Source organism: Danio aesculapii, chromosome 19, assembly GCF_903798145.1.
Source record: "Danio aesculapii chromosome 19, fDanAes4.1, whole genome shotgun sequence".
NCBI lineage: Eukaryota > Metazoa > Chordata > Actinopteri > Cypriniformes > Danionidae > Danio > Danio aesculapii.
Window position 1 is genome coordinate 7,037,467 of NC_079453.1, and position 17,046 is coordinate 7,054,512.

Consider the following 17,046-nt stretch of genomic DNA (forward strand, 5'->3'; position numbering starts at 1 on the left):
GCGTATGTGTATGAACAGCTGATGGTGGCCATAGCAAAAGACAAACGGCAGAGGATCGCGAGTTCCGAAACGTATTGTGTTTTTGGACGCAATATGTGAATAACCCATAAAGATTTAACCTGAGAGATACAGTACAAGCACTGATCTATAATAGATAAGTGATTACAAGCCGCGTGGAGCGAATTACAAGGTACAACACACAATTAAACACATTTTTGCAAACTACACAAAACGAGGCACTTTTACTTTTAATTACACTTACCATCCGGAGGAAGAAGAAACTGGTCCATATGAACTGTAACAGTTACTGACAAAGTCCCATACAAAATAGTCTCTGCTGCTTCTTCAATAGCAAACGACCAGCGAATCCGGCGTTGCAGCATAGGTTAATGTATCAAAAATCTGAAAAATGACAGCTCAGCACTAGGTTGGCTATAGTTTGGTGTTGTTGTGAAAATGAACTTTAGCTCTTTATTCACTGCAGCCGAATCTCCATCTGTCAGTGATCGTCATCTTCATGTCATGATCAGTCTCGTGATCCCCCCATGCTCCGCTAGTGTTTGAAGGGAAAGGCGCATTCACGTTTTACTGAATCCGGCACTACATATTTGGTGATGTACCATATCAACGTCGACACGTTCAGGCAAAAGATCCGAACGCCAAACGATTCATTTATTCGACTCTGAGTTGACTATTTTGTTAAAGAATCAATAGTTTTAAACTCAGTGCACTTTCAGATTTAAACCTCAGCTGGATGTTTTCATTCACTTAGTGCTGTTATGGGTTTTCATTTTCAAAAACCCATAATAGGAGCCCTTTAATAAATTGGCAATAAACACGTTTACTTGTGTTCAGCAATAGGCCCCAAGAACCATGGTTTACAGTGAATTTAAAAGAGCTAGGGGGCATTGTTAGGCATGAAGGAGAGAATTAAACGCCTTTAGCTGTTCTAAATTAATTGACTGTAAACTTCTTGAGGCGTGTTACTTTTATAATACAGTTGCTGCATTTGCATAGCAAAAGTTCTCACAAAATAAAATAAACCGGTTTCTTTGGTTCAGAAGTGATAACATAATGGTTGCCAAGCAGCTGTCACTGAAGCAGGTTTGTAGACTCTAATGCAACTATTGATTCGGGAACTATTTTACAAATAGTTTTAAAAACCGCAGAAGCAAAAAGAAAACAAGGACTAGAACATTATTATAGGCTGTTGGAAATGAACTTTTTTACTCAAGCCAATTTTGACTGCAGGACTGTAACGGGTGATTGAAGGATAAATAGTAGCCATAATATAGTTTATAACCTATATATTTCTATGAAATCTGTTTTTTTATATGATTAAAAAAAGAAACCTTTTATATTGTGCACGATAGGGCTGGCCGATAAAACGATATCGGTATTTATTGACGGTACAACATTGTCAAAAAATAAATATAATAGTTCAGTATGAACCGCTATAGTTTTATTAAAATGTGGCTGGCTAAGCGCATGCCAACAGGCTTAGGGGCCGTGCAAGTTTGTTACTTCAAAGGAGGCATGTGACTTGCGCACGCAAATAGAAACCAACGCACATGGTGTGCACGTGCGTTTCCGAATTTTCCAGACGCACCTAGTTAATAAAACCGCTATAGTTTTATTAAAATGTGGCTGGCTGAGCGCATGCCAACAGGCTTAGGGGCCGTGCAAGTTTGTTACTTCAAAGGAGGCGTGTGACTTGCGCACGCAAATAGAAACCAACGCACATGGTGTACACGTGCGTTTACGAATTTTCCAGACGCACCTAGTTTAAAACCTTTTATGCCGCGAGCGCACCGCGATTCATGTGAGTAGAACTAACAAATCATCTTCACACTTTTCAGTAATAATAGACTGTAAATGCGTTACTGTATTCTAATGACATTTTTGAAGAACGCAGTAATGTAACGAAATACATTTTAAATTTGTGTAATTTGATTTCAGTTACTAGAGTCAATGTAACTGCGTTACTTACATTACAAATATAGTTTTTTTTCCACAAGAAAAAATACTTATTTTAAATCATGTTTTCGGCTGCAATGTCAGTTGTAAAGAGCATGCGCTTTTCAATAGCTGGAGAGCGTGAGCTGAAATGGACTGACGATAGTGCTTGCTGCTTCAATTGGAAATACAGACATTACGTTGATTTCATTGAGCGTAAAAACTGAAATATTATGTGAAATGCATTTTATGTCTACTCACTAAAGAACTTTCAACTGCTTTTAAACTTGACCTGCAACTTGTTCAAGTGCACAGAAGCTGAGGACAATACTCGTCACCAAGGAGGACACCGGCGCCCAAAAACACAGTGACTACACTCAACCTAAACAGGATAAATTGGATTTCTGTGCAGGATCGGGAGTGAAGGTATCTTCTGAATGTGGAGAAGTGTAGCTGCTTATGGGACCATTCACATATCACGTCTTTTAGGCATATTGGGAGCGTATATTGGGAGCGTATATTGCGCACGCTTGCATTTTCCAGGTGCACAAGTTGAAAACCGCGAGTCATGTGTCAAGAGCCGACCGATCAGCTTCATGCTTTGTATGGAATATACACATTTTGGTAGACTAATTACTTCAGACAGCTTTGGCATACTATGGCTGTCAATGGTTACAGGTATCCGGTGTTAAAAAAAGACAAGTGAATGATGGGAGAATTTTAAGTTTTAAGTCTTTTGAATATGTCAAGCTGCTGTGATCAAGCCATTGTAATGTTTTTCAGTGAATATTAAATTACTGAAAGAGCTGCAGTTTATTTTGTATTTTTTAAGGTATATTTTATGTTTTAAAAGTAACTTCAAACTAAAGTATTTAGTAATCTTATTACTTTTTACATTAAGTAATTAGTAATGTAATCAGATTACAGTTTTCCAGTAGTCAGTAATTTGTAATTATTACTTTCTTAAAGTAACTTGACCAACACTGCTAATCACCTCAGACACTGGTGTTGGCAGCCTAGTTACCACAGACACCAGGGGAGCGCGAGCACAAAGCACATTGAAAATGATGAAGGAAACCACACACTTGAGTTTTTCAGGTGCTTTTAAACATGATATGTGAACGGACTTAGCTTGGGTTTTGTCATCGCAACCTCAGGTCAGAATGACAGCAGCAATGAGGACATTGTAAATAAACAATGTATCAGGTCGCCAGAGGGTCTTTTTAGTTTCTTTTCTTGTGCATCCCAGACACTAGCACGCCATCTGAAAGAATTTTTAGCATAGGTGTAATGTAGTCACGTACTCTGGCAGCATTAAAAACCTGAGAGAGTAAACCAACTTGACTTTCTTGCTCACAATTTGTAATGTTGCAATGTGTATTTGAATAATAATGGTTGGTTCCTTTATTCAGCTCAGATTTGATTATAATTTGATTTGTTTGCAGAGTGTGAGGTTTACCGTATCATTATTATTGACATCTTTGTAACATTTTATTTATCAAGTTTAAGAGTCTCTTTTACGCTTGTTTATTTTATTATAAGAGACAATATACTTTTGTATATTAAGACTCTTTGCCTTAGTAATGTTGGTAAATTAAAATAAAGTGGTGAAATAAAAAACATTTATAACTACCAGACTATTTCTAAATCGATTGTTAAAAAAATATTCAATAATTATGGATACTGAATGATCTGAAACATTATATTGCGATCATTTTTATTGCTGTATCGCCCAGCCCTAGTACACGAGATTAAAATTACACACATTCGTTGTGTTTTACCATGAAATGGGATCCAAGCAAAGACGTAATGTATGGAAGCACATAGTAGCAAAATCCAAAACTATAGACCATTTTGAGGGATGTAAACAAAAGCAATGCTCCCAGTGTATTTTCTGTTTTACATTTTTAATTTCTATAGCTTCCGAGAATCCAAAAAGAGACACATGTTAATATATAATGTTATGATAGCTGTTTTAACATTAAGTTATGATTGAATTGCCTCTTGTTAGAGGTATGAAATAGTTTGATAACAAGAAGGGGAATGTTCATGGGCCAATGACATGACCACATTGCGATGATCTATAGCCTACATGCAAAATGGCAGTATATATCAGGGTTGGCCAAACTTTTTCCTATAAAGGGCTAAAAAGCAAACTTGATTGAGGGCTGTGGGCCGAATATATATACCAAACCATATACATTTCATTTTTCTATGGGTAATTTTCAAATTTATTCGTTAATGTTTATAAATAACTAGAAAATGTTGCTTTAAATCATATTGACTAATGCGGTATACTTTTAAACATTTTATAATGAATTTATTACAGTAAAACATAAACAATCCCATTTATAAAACAAGTTCAATGCTGAATTTGATTTGCTAACACAGATGTCTTGTGCAGTTTGCTGACAGTACTTACATTTTAAAAGTCTGATTCATTTACAGTATTGAATTGAATCATTTAACTCCAGTTGGCTTTTTTTGTGGCTCAGCAATAAAACAAAGAAACAAAAGGTTACGTTAAATTCGAAATGACGATCATTGACAAAAGCATTCACCCCAACCACCTTCCCATTATTATCTGAACAAGTAGGGGAATGTTCATGGGTCAATGACATGACCACATTGCGATGATCTATAGCCTATATGCAAAATGGCAGTTTGAGTTTGAGGCCTATGATTTAAATGTTATTTGTCCTAAATGCATTTAGATTCGTGATTAGGAAAACGCTGTGCAACATTTGTAGCGTTTTTGAAACTGTGTGCTTTAATCCAGTGTTTTTTGAGCCAAACGTATCTCAAATTACTTATTAAATATCTTTAATGCATTGATGATAGGGCTGCACAACATATCGTTTCAGCATCAATATCGCAAAGTGCGAGTCCGCAATGGTCACGTCACAGGGGTCTGCAATGTCAATTTGTGATTCTAATTAATCAGACATAGTGGCATCACTTCAAATGTTAACCTTGGGGTGAAAGTTTATTATTTGCATTTGTTTTTTAAGGCCGCTAACTTTAAGCTTTTCAAGCTAATTTAATGCATTTGGGAACAATAAATTAAATCTTTGTACCTTAAAGATTTATTGTACATTTATATAACTTTTTTACTCAATGAAAACGACGGTGTTATTAATATATTACACAGTGATCATTTAATTGGGTAACACTTTGGTCCATTTGAGTATTAGTAGACTGTCTGCTTAATATCTGCTGATACTGCTCCTTCAACAGACATTTAACTGACTATAAGAAACTTTGCAAGTACATGTCAACTTACACTAACCTTAACCCCAACCTAACAGTCTACTTATAATCTAATGAGAATTAGTTGGCATGTAGATGCAATGTAACTTAAATTCAACAAACGAACCATCAACATAAAGTGTGACATTTAATGGTAGCTGGATACTGATCAACTCCTCAGAAAGTCATAAGTGATTATTTAATTTGTATACTTACTCTGTTATATTCAACTTTGCTTGTCATTTTTTTAAATTGTATTTTATGCACATATGGTCCCCTATAAAATCATCCCAATCAAAATTATACATGTGATTTCTTTACAAAGAGATATTCAAGTCATCTGTTGAAACTGTTTTCATATCGCAATGTCATTTTCGTCCAAAATCTTGCAGCCCTAATTGACGATATATTTTCAATCCAACATCGCAAATAATGTGGATAAGGAGGGTTTGACAATGCATTCAGGACTAACCATGGCAAATGTTGCTAATGCAGAAATAGGTGAAGGGATATGTAAAGGTTAGCATTTGGAGCGGGAAAAATATGCAGAAAAATATACAAATTGAAAGGCGCCACAGTGGCTCAGTGGTCGCCTCACAACAAGAAAGTCGCTGGATGTCCCTGCTGGGCCAGTTGGCATTTCTGTGTGGAGTTTGCATGTTCTCCACATGTTAGCGTGGGTGCTCTGGTTTCCCCCACAGTCCAAAGACATGCGCTACGGGTGAATTTAATAAACGAAATTGGACATATCGTATGAGTGTGTGTTTGAATGAGTGTGTATGGGTGTTCCCCAGGCTGGAAGGGCATCCGCTGCATTAAACATATGCTGGAATAGTTGGCGGTTCATTTCGCTGTGGTGACCTCTGAAATAGAGACTAAGCCAAAGAAATATTAATGAATAAATTTGCAAATTGGCCTCTGAAATAGTTTGATGTGTATTATAACAATCGTCTTGCAGGATGGCCGACAATGAAATTCCATGACACTCGTTTGATTGCTTAAAACTTGAGTTCGACAAAGATGGCGAGATATTTTAACAAGACAGGGCTATTAATTTGAGCCTACACCTTAAACATAAAAAAATAAGAAATATTATTATTTGCGTCCTTTACATACAGTAACACATACAATCACTTAAAATCATTCTCAAAATATTATTTAGGCTAGACTGAATGAGCAACGAAAATCTGATTGACATAAATCTGCCGAATTTTCACAAAAGAGTAGCTATTTGCAGTGCTGCCGCACCCAACAGCATCATATTTCAAAAAAACCCCATTTATTTATTTTAACAAGCAGTGTCCCTTTACATAACTTATTTACCCTGGAGCCACGAGCAGCCCTATGTGCTCTATCTGCGCAGATGCAAATAAACTGATAAAAAAACGAGATTAAGTTATTTTGAAACAACCTGCCAAACAGCCTAATGTTTGGATATAAGCAGTAGGTGGTGAGCTACATGATTTCATGTCAATAGAAAAGAAGATCCTGCATACAATTAATACTTGCTGAATAATTTATTAAATTTAACCTTTCAGTCTCATGACCTCCATCATGTTTTTCATGTCAAAATGATGTAGGCTAAAACAAGGATCAACCAGTGGTGTTTGTTAATATCTAAAACTTGAAGATCCCTTCCGAACTAAAATAATACAAGGCCGATACCTGGACTTCTACTCGGTAAGCATCATGTGGCTTCTACCTATGTCCAGATCGATCACATAATAAATAGCCGAATCGCCGGTCAGGACTTGAATATATATATATATATATATATATATATATATATATATATATATATATATATATATATATATATATATATATAAATAAATAAATGAGCAATATCACACGAGCAGCAGTGAGATGAGGCTGTATATCAGCACTGGTGGGAGGCGTGCGTTTACCACCAGTAATTATATACAGCCACATTGCACTACTACTCATATGATATTGTGTTTATACAACAGGTCGACAGCATAACCATGTATAAAAAAGAAAATCAAACACAGAGAGTCTTTTGATGTGATTTTGTTCACATTTTAAGATTATAAGGCTGAACGGCATGAAATGTCATCAGTCTACAGAGGTTTCCCAATATTTCTCTGTTGCAATCGGGAGATCACAATATTACTATGGTATAAATACAGCACTACAACATACAAAAGAGAGAGAGAGCGACTTACAAAGTCATTTACCGGTTTAATAATAATTTGATCAGCTGTAGTTAGAAATTACACTGTTTTATCTAAGGTCTTATTATGTGGTCACTGTACACATCTTGTGGATGAACATTGTCAACCGTCTTTGCTCAAAGACGCGCTGTCTCTTCGAAACTATAAATATTTAAAATAGCCACTATCCTTATAAATAAACTGCATAGTTGAAATCTAAATAACTACATTCTAACCTAAAAAAAAGCCTCAAAAGAACATCGTGTTGTCCAACAGCTGCAATATTTGTCAAATTGTAGAGTGTCCTCTGCTTGTTGTTGTATGTGGGCGGAGTAATACACAAGGGTGAAGAGGCTGGACGAGTGCAATTATTTGCAGAATAACGCACAACTATCAGCCAATCAGATTCAAGAACCAGACAGAACTGTTGTATAAATATATTTTTGAACACATCTATAGTTATGTGGTGGCACAGAGTTAGACCTCTTTCTTGACTTCACACAGAAACAGCAATGTGTGCGGCATGACATCACTTTGTTGCAGAGATGCTATCGGTTAAATGCAAAGTAGAACACTGAAGCAGCTTGAAGCGGAAAGTGCGAGTAAAGTTGATGACAACAACATTGCCATAGCAAACTGTGAGATATGTACACTTGGGATTGCATGGCAGGTATTTTAATTTGAGGTGCTGTTTGTTTTTATATTCAATTTTATTACATTTACTGTTGCACTAAAGTCCAAAAGTGAAGAATTGATGTTATTTATTACTTGATTGTTCAGGCTTCCTCAGTGCTCTGTTTGTTAACAGAGTAGTTGAATGTTAAAATAAGGTGAATTAAATAAAAAATAAGGCACAAAGGCGAATTTACAGTTTTATATTCTTGTGTGACTGCAGCAAAAAATAAATAAATATCACGCCTAATGTAGCTAAACGTTTAACTATATTTAAATAAGTGCATGGTGTTTCTAAAATGCACTAGAAAGTGCTATTTCCCTTTTTACTCTCTCTCAAAGAGAGCGATTCACACATTCACACACACACACGCAATCACCCACAGATGAAGCAGATAGTTAATGAAAACTTTTGGAGGTTTAAAGGACATTATTTCTTGTTGATTTTTTTCTGTGTTAACGATGATGAAACATTTTAAACCCTCAGTCTGTAAAATATATACACTCACCGGCCACTTTATTAGGTGTCCAACTTCTTGTTAACACAAAGTTGCTGCCATGTGATTGGCAGCAACTCAATGCATTTAGGGATGTAGACATGGTCAAGACCATCTGCTGCAGTTCAAACCGAGCATCAGAATGAGGAAGAAAGGGTATTGAAGTGACTTTGAACGTGGCATGGTTATTAGTGCCAGACGGGCTGGTCTAAGTATTTCAGAAACTGCCGAACCAAAATATGGATCAAAGTGAAGTTTCATAAACCAAATTTCGAGAGGAGCACGTGATATGATTGAGCACGTCTGGCCACTCATCTGTAATCAGTAATAATCCAATCAGAGCGATCCTAGTTTACTATAAATGGATCATTTTCTCCCTAATGTTTTATCTTCATTTGGAAGAATCCCCCCTTCCACCCCTTCTCTCCTCCTTTCCTCCCTTTTCAAAAGGGGGAACTCTCGAGACCTACCTGATCTCGGATCCCCTGATATGCTTATCGACCGGGCGGGAGCCCTGGGCTCAAAGATCTCCGAGCTCAGGGTTCTCTCCCGGGACAGCATGCCAAACCAGCTTTATACGCCAAGCATATCTAAGTGGGAACTCTTGAAATCTCTGAGGAATATTTCCAGGACGTTGTTAAATCTACACCACGCATGATTAAGGCAGTTCTGGAGGCAAAAAGGGGTTCAACCCGGTACTAGTAAGGTGTACCTAATAAAATGGCCGGTAACTATAGGCCTTCGATGTTAAATGCCTACCCCTTTCCAAAAAGAAAAAAGAAAATAAACGCCTAATAAAGAAATTAAGCAATGAGGACAAAAATCTACTTTTTACACCACAGCCGTGCAAGGCAGATTTAAAATAGCCTATTTCAATGTACAACATTTTTCAAATGTGCATACAGGTGTATTCATAAGTTTAATTGCTGTATTAATCATTTAAAGCAGGCGTTTTTGTTGTTGTTGTTGGTACATTACTCATTTTCATAGGCCTATATAAGCCGATATTTATCTATCTATCAATCAGGTATTATTGTGGAATTAAAATAAAATTACATGCTGCGTTCCACCCGTCACTTCTTTTGTTCTGGAGTCTGGTAACAATTAGTAACGACTGTACCCTGTTTATGAAAAGAGTTTCAGTATACAAATAATTATGTAAAACATGCTAAACGTCACCTTCTCCAGCTGGTCAAACTAGTCCGACAGTAGGGAAGTGATTGTCAAAAGCCATCAGACAAACCATGGTGACATTACACTTGGATGCTCTCGAATTTTTACATCGAGGTAGGTGTTTTTACTTATTATTATTATTATTATTATTTATTTTGGAAACAGCATGAAAATGATCAACTGCAAAAATAAATGAATAATAATAATACATCTACTTGTTTAAACTTGCTCACATTAAAGATCAACAAATATAGACATAGTTTTTTAATATGTTTTTAATATGTTTTCTTCAAATATATAATATTAACATTTTGTATAAAAAAAGAGATTGAAATAAAATGTAAAACAGACACAAGAATGACAAGTTTGTTACTTATACATCTATAAATGGTTATAGTCGCGACTTCAACCACTTATTTTAAGATGTAAAGAAGTCTAATATATTTAATTCAGATTCAACAATGAGATAAGCCTATTTTAACACAAACTACCACCCCAGGAAATAAAGAAACAAAAAGCCTATACTTAACATGCTGTAACGCTGAAGCTCATACTCACAGATCAGATGTTTTAAACTATTATTATAGCACAAAGGCTTTTGAGAGTAAAAATCAGCTTCTTTCCAAGTACTGCTAGTGTATGAACAAGGCATTTGTCTTTAAATGACAAAAATACAAGAATAACATCTGAACATAAAGTAAAAAGTGAGAAAGTTAAGAAATAAGCAGCAGAACAATATAACTATTAAACCCTAATAAAATGTCGGAAGAGCAAAAATATCTAAGATTATTATTATTACTATTAGATATTATTATATATCTGCATATATGTACTTTATTTAAAGCATTAAAAATAATGAATGAATGACCAGTTCATTTAGCTGCTATTCATTTGAAAACCAGACTTAACATTAAAAAAATATAAGTAAATAAATAAATAAGATACTAAAACACTCAACGAGTTTGTAATTTATACATCCTGTATTGCTTGTGGATACACTTTAGACTATACAATTATATTAAAAGGATTAAGATGGTTTGACATATTTTACAAAGCAGATTTGACAAGGATCAAACCGGACTTTTTCAAACTTCCATGTCACAAGGAAGTAAAGAGCGTATTATTTAATATAACAACACAAAGCCAAAACCCCTACACTTATTTACTCTATAAATATACTTAATGTACTATGATAATATAATGATTATATACTTGCAATGGCCACACTGTATAAGATTTCAGTAGTAATGAATGTATTAACTAACATGAACTAAGAATGAATATTACATGTATAGCATTTATTAATTGTAGTTCAACATTTAATTAAAATGTAAAGTTGAGCTTATTAACATTAGTTTACTGTGTTTTACCAATGAACATCTTAACAATGAACTGCATTTTAATAAATAACGTTAACAAATAAGAATAATTAGTGTAATAAATGTTGTTGTTAGCTGATGTTAGTAAATACATTAACTGATGGCACCATTTTGTAAAGTGGTACCCTTATAACATATACAACCCCAAATCAGAAAGTTGAGACAAGATGGAAAACACTAATTAAAAAAGAAAGTGATATCCAAATTTACTCTGACTTGGATTTCATTGCAAACAAAATGAATGCAAAATACTTTATGTTTTGTCTGGAACTTCATTTCATATGTAAATATACATCCTTTCCTGTTACTCAGACCTGCAACACACTCCAAAAAAGTTGGGACAGGAGAAATTTAGGGATAGTAATCAAATAAATTGGTTAAAATATGATGTGATTTAACAAAAGCAGCATCCAAGAAAGGTCTAGTCCTTTAGGAGCAAAGATGGGCCGCAGATCTCCAGTTTGCCAACAAATACATGAGAAAAGATAGGAAGAAATTTGAATATTTCACCTTCAACAGCGCATAACAATTAAAAGGTACAAGGAACCTGCAGGAATTTCCGTGTGTAGGACAAGGACGAAAGCCCAAGCTAAACAATCCCTCAGGTGGCACTGTATCATTAATCATCTATTCATTTACAGACCATTTCAATGTGGTCATGCCATTGGCCCATGAACATTTCCTGCTTGTTATCAAACTATTTCATAACTGTAACAAGAGGCAATTCAATCATAACAATGTTAAAACAGCCATTATAACATTATTTATCAACATGTGGCTCTTTTTGGATTCATGGAAGCTCTAGAAATTTTAAAAATGTCAATAAGGAAATCCATTGGGACCATTGTTATTGTACATCCCTCAAATGGTCTATAAGCGATATCTCCACATTGGCTCATGACTACTTTGGCAAACCTTTGTCAAGTACCACAATACTTAAAACTGTAGTATCAAAAGGAAGCCCTATGTTAACAGTGTCCAGAAGCGCTGTTGACTTCTCCGGGCTTGGAGGTATCTGGGATGAACCATCACACAGTGGAAACATGTACTGTGGTTGGACGAATCAGTATTTCAGGTATTTTTTGGAGAGAAATGGACACCAGGACCAAAAATAACAGGATTATCCAGACTTTCAGCAACAAGTCCAAAAGCCAGGTTCAGTCATGGCATGGGGTTGTGTTAGTGCCCTTGCACTAGTAACTTGCACTTCTGTTATGGCACCATTAATGCTAAAAAGTACAGAGAGTTTGGAGCACAATATACTGCCTTTTTTCCAGCGAAGCTGAAGCATATTTTAACAAGACAATGTAAAACCACATTCTGCACATATTACAAAGTCCCAGCTACAGAGAAAGAGGATACCGGTACCTCACTGGCCTGTCTACAGTCCTGACCTGTTTCCAATACAGTATATAATGTGTGGTGCCTTTTGAAGCGCAAAATGCGACAACAAAGGCCTTGTACTGTAGCACAGTTTAAGACTTGTTTGCAGGAAGGATGGGACAAAATTACACGTGAAACACTTCATCACCTGGTGTCTTCGATCCCTAAACGTATTTTAAGTGTTGTGAAAAGGAATCGCAACATTACAAAGAGTTAAATGCTTTACTGTTACAACTTTTTGTAATGTGCTGCAAGAACCAAAATTGGAATAGGGGTTTATTTTGAAAAATAAATAAATAAAAATCATGTGATAAACAAAGATTTTTCTGCAATGAAATCCAAGTCGAAGTAAATTTAGGAATCACTTCTTCCTTTTTTTATTTGTGTTTTCCATACTGTCCCAACTTTTTCTGATTTGAGGTTGTATATAGTGGGGAGGGAGTATTGAACATCACCATTTTTCTCAGAAAGCATATTTCTAAAGGTGCTGTTGATTTAAATTGAATAGCTGCTTCAGTTCAACATCTACATTACCAGGATGATGAAGTTGAAACCAGGGTGGACATTTCAGCAAGACAATGATCCAAAACACAGCTAACTCTCAACTGCTTTTAGAGAATCAAACTGTAGAATGGCCCAGCCAATCACCTGACTTAAATCCAATAGAAAATACTAAATAAAGATTTGATAGGCGAGACCCACAGAACCATTAAGATTTTTTATACTCTGTTGAAGTGCAATTCAAAACCTGTGCAATTCATGTGACTTCATTCATATGCAAGGTGTCTTTAAGCTGACATCATGAAAAGTGCCTTTTATGTAAAGTATTAAATACATTTCACTAGTTCAGCACTATTGTTAATACACATCACAAATTTTTCAGATTTTGTTTTGTTTTGTTTATGTTTGTTTTATTTGGGTTTTTACCAAAAATCTGGTTCAATTCCATGTCAACAGCTCCTTTTGAAATATTATTCCTAAGAAAAAAAAGGTGTCCAATACACGTCATGTATATATTTTTTCCCACTCAAATTTTGACATTTTTATTAATCTGACAATATTTTATTTTCTGTCTTCTTCCTTGCACAGTGATGGATAAAATAACAGTGATGGATAAAATAAAGCTCACACCTCCGTCAAAAAACACTCAGAAACTAATCATGGTCACATTCATGTTGTTATCTTTTGTATGTATATTCTATGTCTACTACAATCCAAACACAACCTTTTTCAAATACCCTGCTGTGGGCATCCACACAAACAGCAGCTGCTCAGAAACTTGCCTCCATGTTCTGAAAATGCAGAACTATGAATGCATTATGAAAAACGCCTCAAACAATCCATTGGCCACACCAGCGCCGAATACTGCTAAAGAGGATCGAAACATCATCGTGTTGATCTGGATGTCTCCTTTCGGAGTACCTTTTGACCTGAAAGACTGTGCTTCAGAGTACAACATCCACGGCTGTCATTTAACATACGACAGAAGTATGATCCAACAAGCACATGGAGTTATGTTTCACCACAGAGATATGAGCGCGGATTTTCCGCAACCACCGCGACCAGCTTTTCAAAAGTGGATATGGTGGAATATGGAGTCTCCGAGTCATTGCAGCCAAAATGACTTTCTAAATGATCGGTTTAATCTGACGTCAAGTTACAACAGGAATTCAGATATTCCAGTGCCTTACGGTCGACTCGTCGATGCCACGGATGAGGAGAAAAACTTCACTATCCCCAAAAAGGATAAATTAGTTTGCTGGATTGTAAGTAACTTTCAAGGGCACCACAAGCGCACACATTTCTACTATGAGTTTGTGAAACACATTAATGTGGACACCTATGGAGGGCACTTCAATAATCGAATTAATAGTGAAGACTATGGAAATGTGGTGTCCAGCTGTAAATTCTACTTGTCCTTTGAGAACTCCATTCACAGAGACTATTTCACTGAGAAGTTGTTCAATCCTTTAGCGCTCGGTACGGTTCCTGTCGTAATTGGCCCGCCCAGATATAACTATGAAGAGTTCATACCTAAAGATGCCTTCATCCATGTGGATGATTTCCCAACTCCCAAGGAACTGGCAGATCACCTTAAATCCTTGGACCAAAACGAGGAACAGTACAAACAGTTTTTCAGCTGGAGAAAACATTATGTTTCCAAGAGTACATTGTTTGGGCTTGAACAGTCCTGTAGGTTTTGTGATTATCTTAGATGGAATAAGCACTATATAGCCGTTACAGATCTGAAAGGGTGGTTCTGGGGTTAATGCGATTGTGAATATTCTGTCATGAATTGCCATACCAAACCCCTGAGACCCTCATTCGTTTTCATAAAACAAATGAAGATATTTTAGATGGAATCCTGGAGCTCTTTGGCTCTCTAAATGTCCAGAAAGGAACGAAAAATATTATCAAAACATTCCATGTGACTAATTTTATGAATCTACAAGAATGCACCAAAATTAACCGATATGACTTTGAAAGTTTCAGGACCCTTGTTGTCTACAGAGAGTCAGAGACCTCCTGGATTTCATCTAAAATATCTTCACTTGTGTTCTAAAGATAAACGAAGCACTCAGGGGGTTTGGAACGATATGAGGGGAATTATTAATGACAGAATTTTCATTTATGGGTGAACATACCCTTTAGTCTTGATAGATAGTCTGAACTCTCTCAACTTTATTGCCAAGTGCTGTGAGTTTACATAAACGAGGTATTTGTCTTGACGTATTAGCACTTAATGATCATAAAACGCACAAATTAACATAATAATAATGCCAAATTAGGAACAAATAAAATTGTAGGAAAATACACAAAGACCTGTTGGAACTAACACATATTATAATCATACTCATTCCAAAAGCAAGAATCTTGCATCAAAAATGTATGAAGTGGTCAAAATTGTGTCTGACACACTTCTTTCCTTCCAATGTATGTAAGTGATGATGGAAGGACAAAAATATCCAAGTTGAACTAATATTCTAAAGGCGACATTAAATCTGTAATAATATGCTTGGTAAGCATTTTTTTTTTATCCAGTCAACTTTCAGTTCAACTACTCAGTTCTGAGTGGACTACTAAATACAATTCCAGCCAATACATATATACATATATTTATACAACAGTTCTGTCTGGTTCTCGCATCTGATTGGCTGATAGCCATGTGATATTCTGCAATATCAGAACTCCAACAGCCTCCTCACCCTTCTGTATTACTCTGCCCACATAGAGTGACAGCAGATTAGACTCACTACAGTTTGACAAATATTGCAGCTGTTGGACAACATTATGTACTTTTGAGACATTTTTAGGTGACAATGTAGTTGTTTAGATTGCAATTATGCAGTTTATTTATAAGGACAGTGCCTATTTTAAATATTTATACATTTCTAAGATACATCGCATCAGCATACATCAGCTTGTCATTAAGCTGCGAAAAGACGGTTGACGTTGTCCATCCACAAGATGGCAACAGAGAGCGCATAATGAGCCCTTAGGTGTATTTTCCAATAGCATCTGGATGCAGCTTTTATGATGCAAGCTGAGATTGCATCGCTCAGAGATGCAATGTCAGACACAATGCACTCAATGGAGCTAGTGACGTCACTGTGAGGGGTAGGGTTAGGGGTGGGAGTATGTGATCACATTAAAAAGCATTGGATGCAGCTCCGAGTCTGCAGCAAGACCCCTCTCGTATTTTCAAACAACAGCTGATTGGTGAGTGACATTCTAAGTTGATCTCTCTCTTTTTTATGTTACAGTGCTGTATTTATACCATATGATTGTAGTGTATTGAGTGTGAGATGGGACTCACATATCAGGAATGTGTGTATTTTGTGTTGGCCATTCTTTGTATAACCCTGCGTTACTTTTTGGTTGGCCATGTGTTTGTTTCTAATGAGTCTCCTTTTTTGTTACTGCAGACTAGTTCAGTAAACAAAGAAAGAAGAAATGCCCGCATGTGTTTAGCACTTTTCCTTATTGCAAACACAACAGTAATCTGCTAGTGATTGCTTTGCTTTAGCTTTTTCCAGGGTTAATTATTGTGATCTTCCGACTGCAACAGAGAAATACTGGGAATTGTCTGTAGACTGACGGCATTTCATGCTGTTCAGCCTTCGCTTAAAATGTGAGCAAAACCACCTGTTTTGTACGGTGGCCAGGAAGTGCAAAACAACATTACAAAGTGTGAAACACTTTTACAAAGCTCGAGACAAATTTCCCTTTTTTAAAACATTCTTACCTATCATAAGACAAAATTACACAAGAAAAACAATTTTCACCAAGGACGAAACAAATTTACATTTGAGAAAAAAAATTAACAAGTCGCAAAACACTTTTACAAGTCCTGAAACAAATTTACAATTACAGATTCCTTACGGAAAGGCAATGTACCACACACCGGAAGTGACCCGGAATGTACCACACATCGGAAAAATCAGCTCATGTGTGACTTTGTAGGCACAGGTTAACAAGAGTCTACAACTATAAAAATCATAGTTTTATCAACTGTGATTAAACACTGTTTTGTCATTTAGAGCTATTCTGAGAAAATATCAG

General features: G+C 35.9%; 1 protein-coding gene across 1 annotated transcript; it reads left to right on the plus strand.

Annotated features, from left to right (window-relative positions):
- The first annotated feature begins 9,780 nt into the window (after nucleotides 1-9,780).
- On the plus strand, nucleotides 9,781-16,579 carry ft2 (alpha(1,3)fucosyltransferase gene 2). Its single transcript, XM_056479710.1, has 2 exons — nucleotides 9,781-9,835; nucleotides 13,573-16,579. The coding sequence occupies exons 1-2, from the start codon at nucleotides 9,793-9,795 to the stop codon at nucleotides 14,751-14,753; spliced, it is 1,224 nt and encodes a 407-aa protein (XP_056335685.1). The 5' UTR covers nucleotides 9,781-9,792; the 3' UTR covers nucleotides 14,754-16,579.
- The last annotated feature ends 467 nt before the right edge of the window (nucleotides 16,580-17,046 follow it).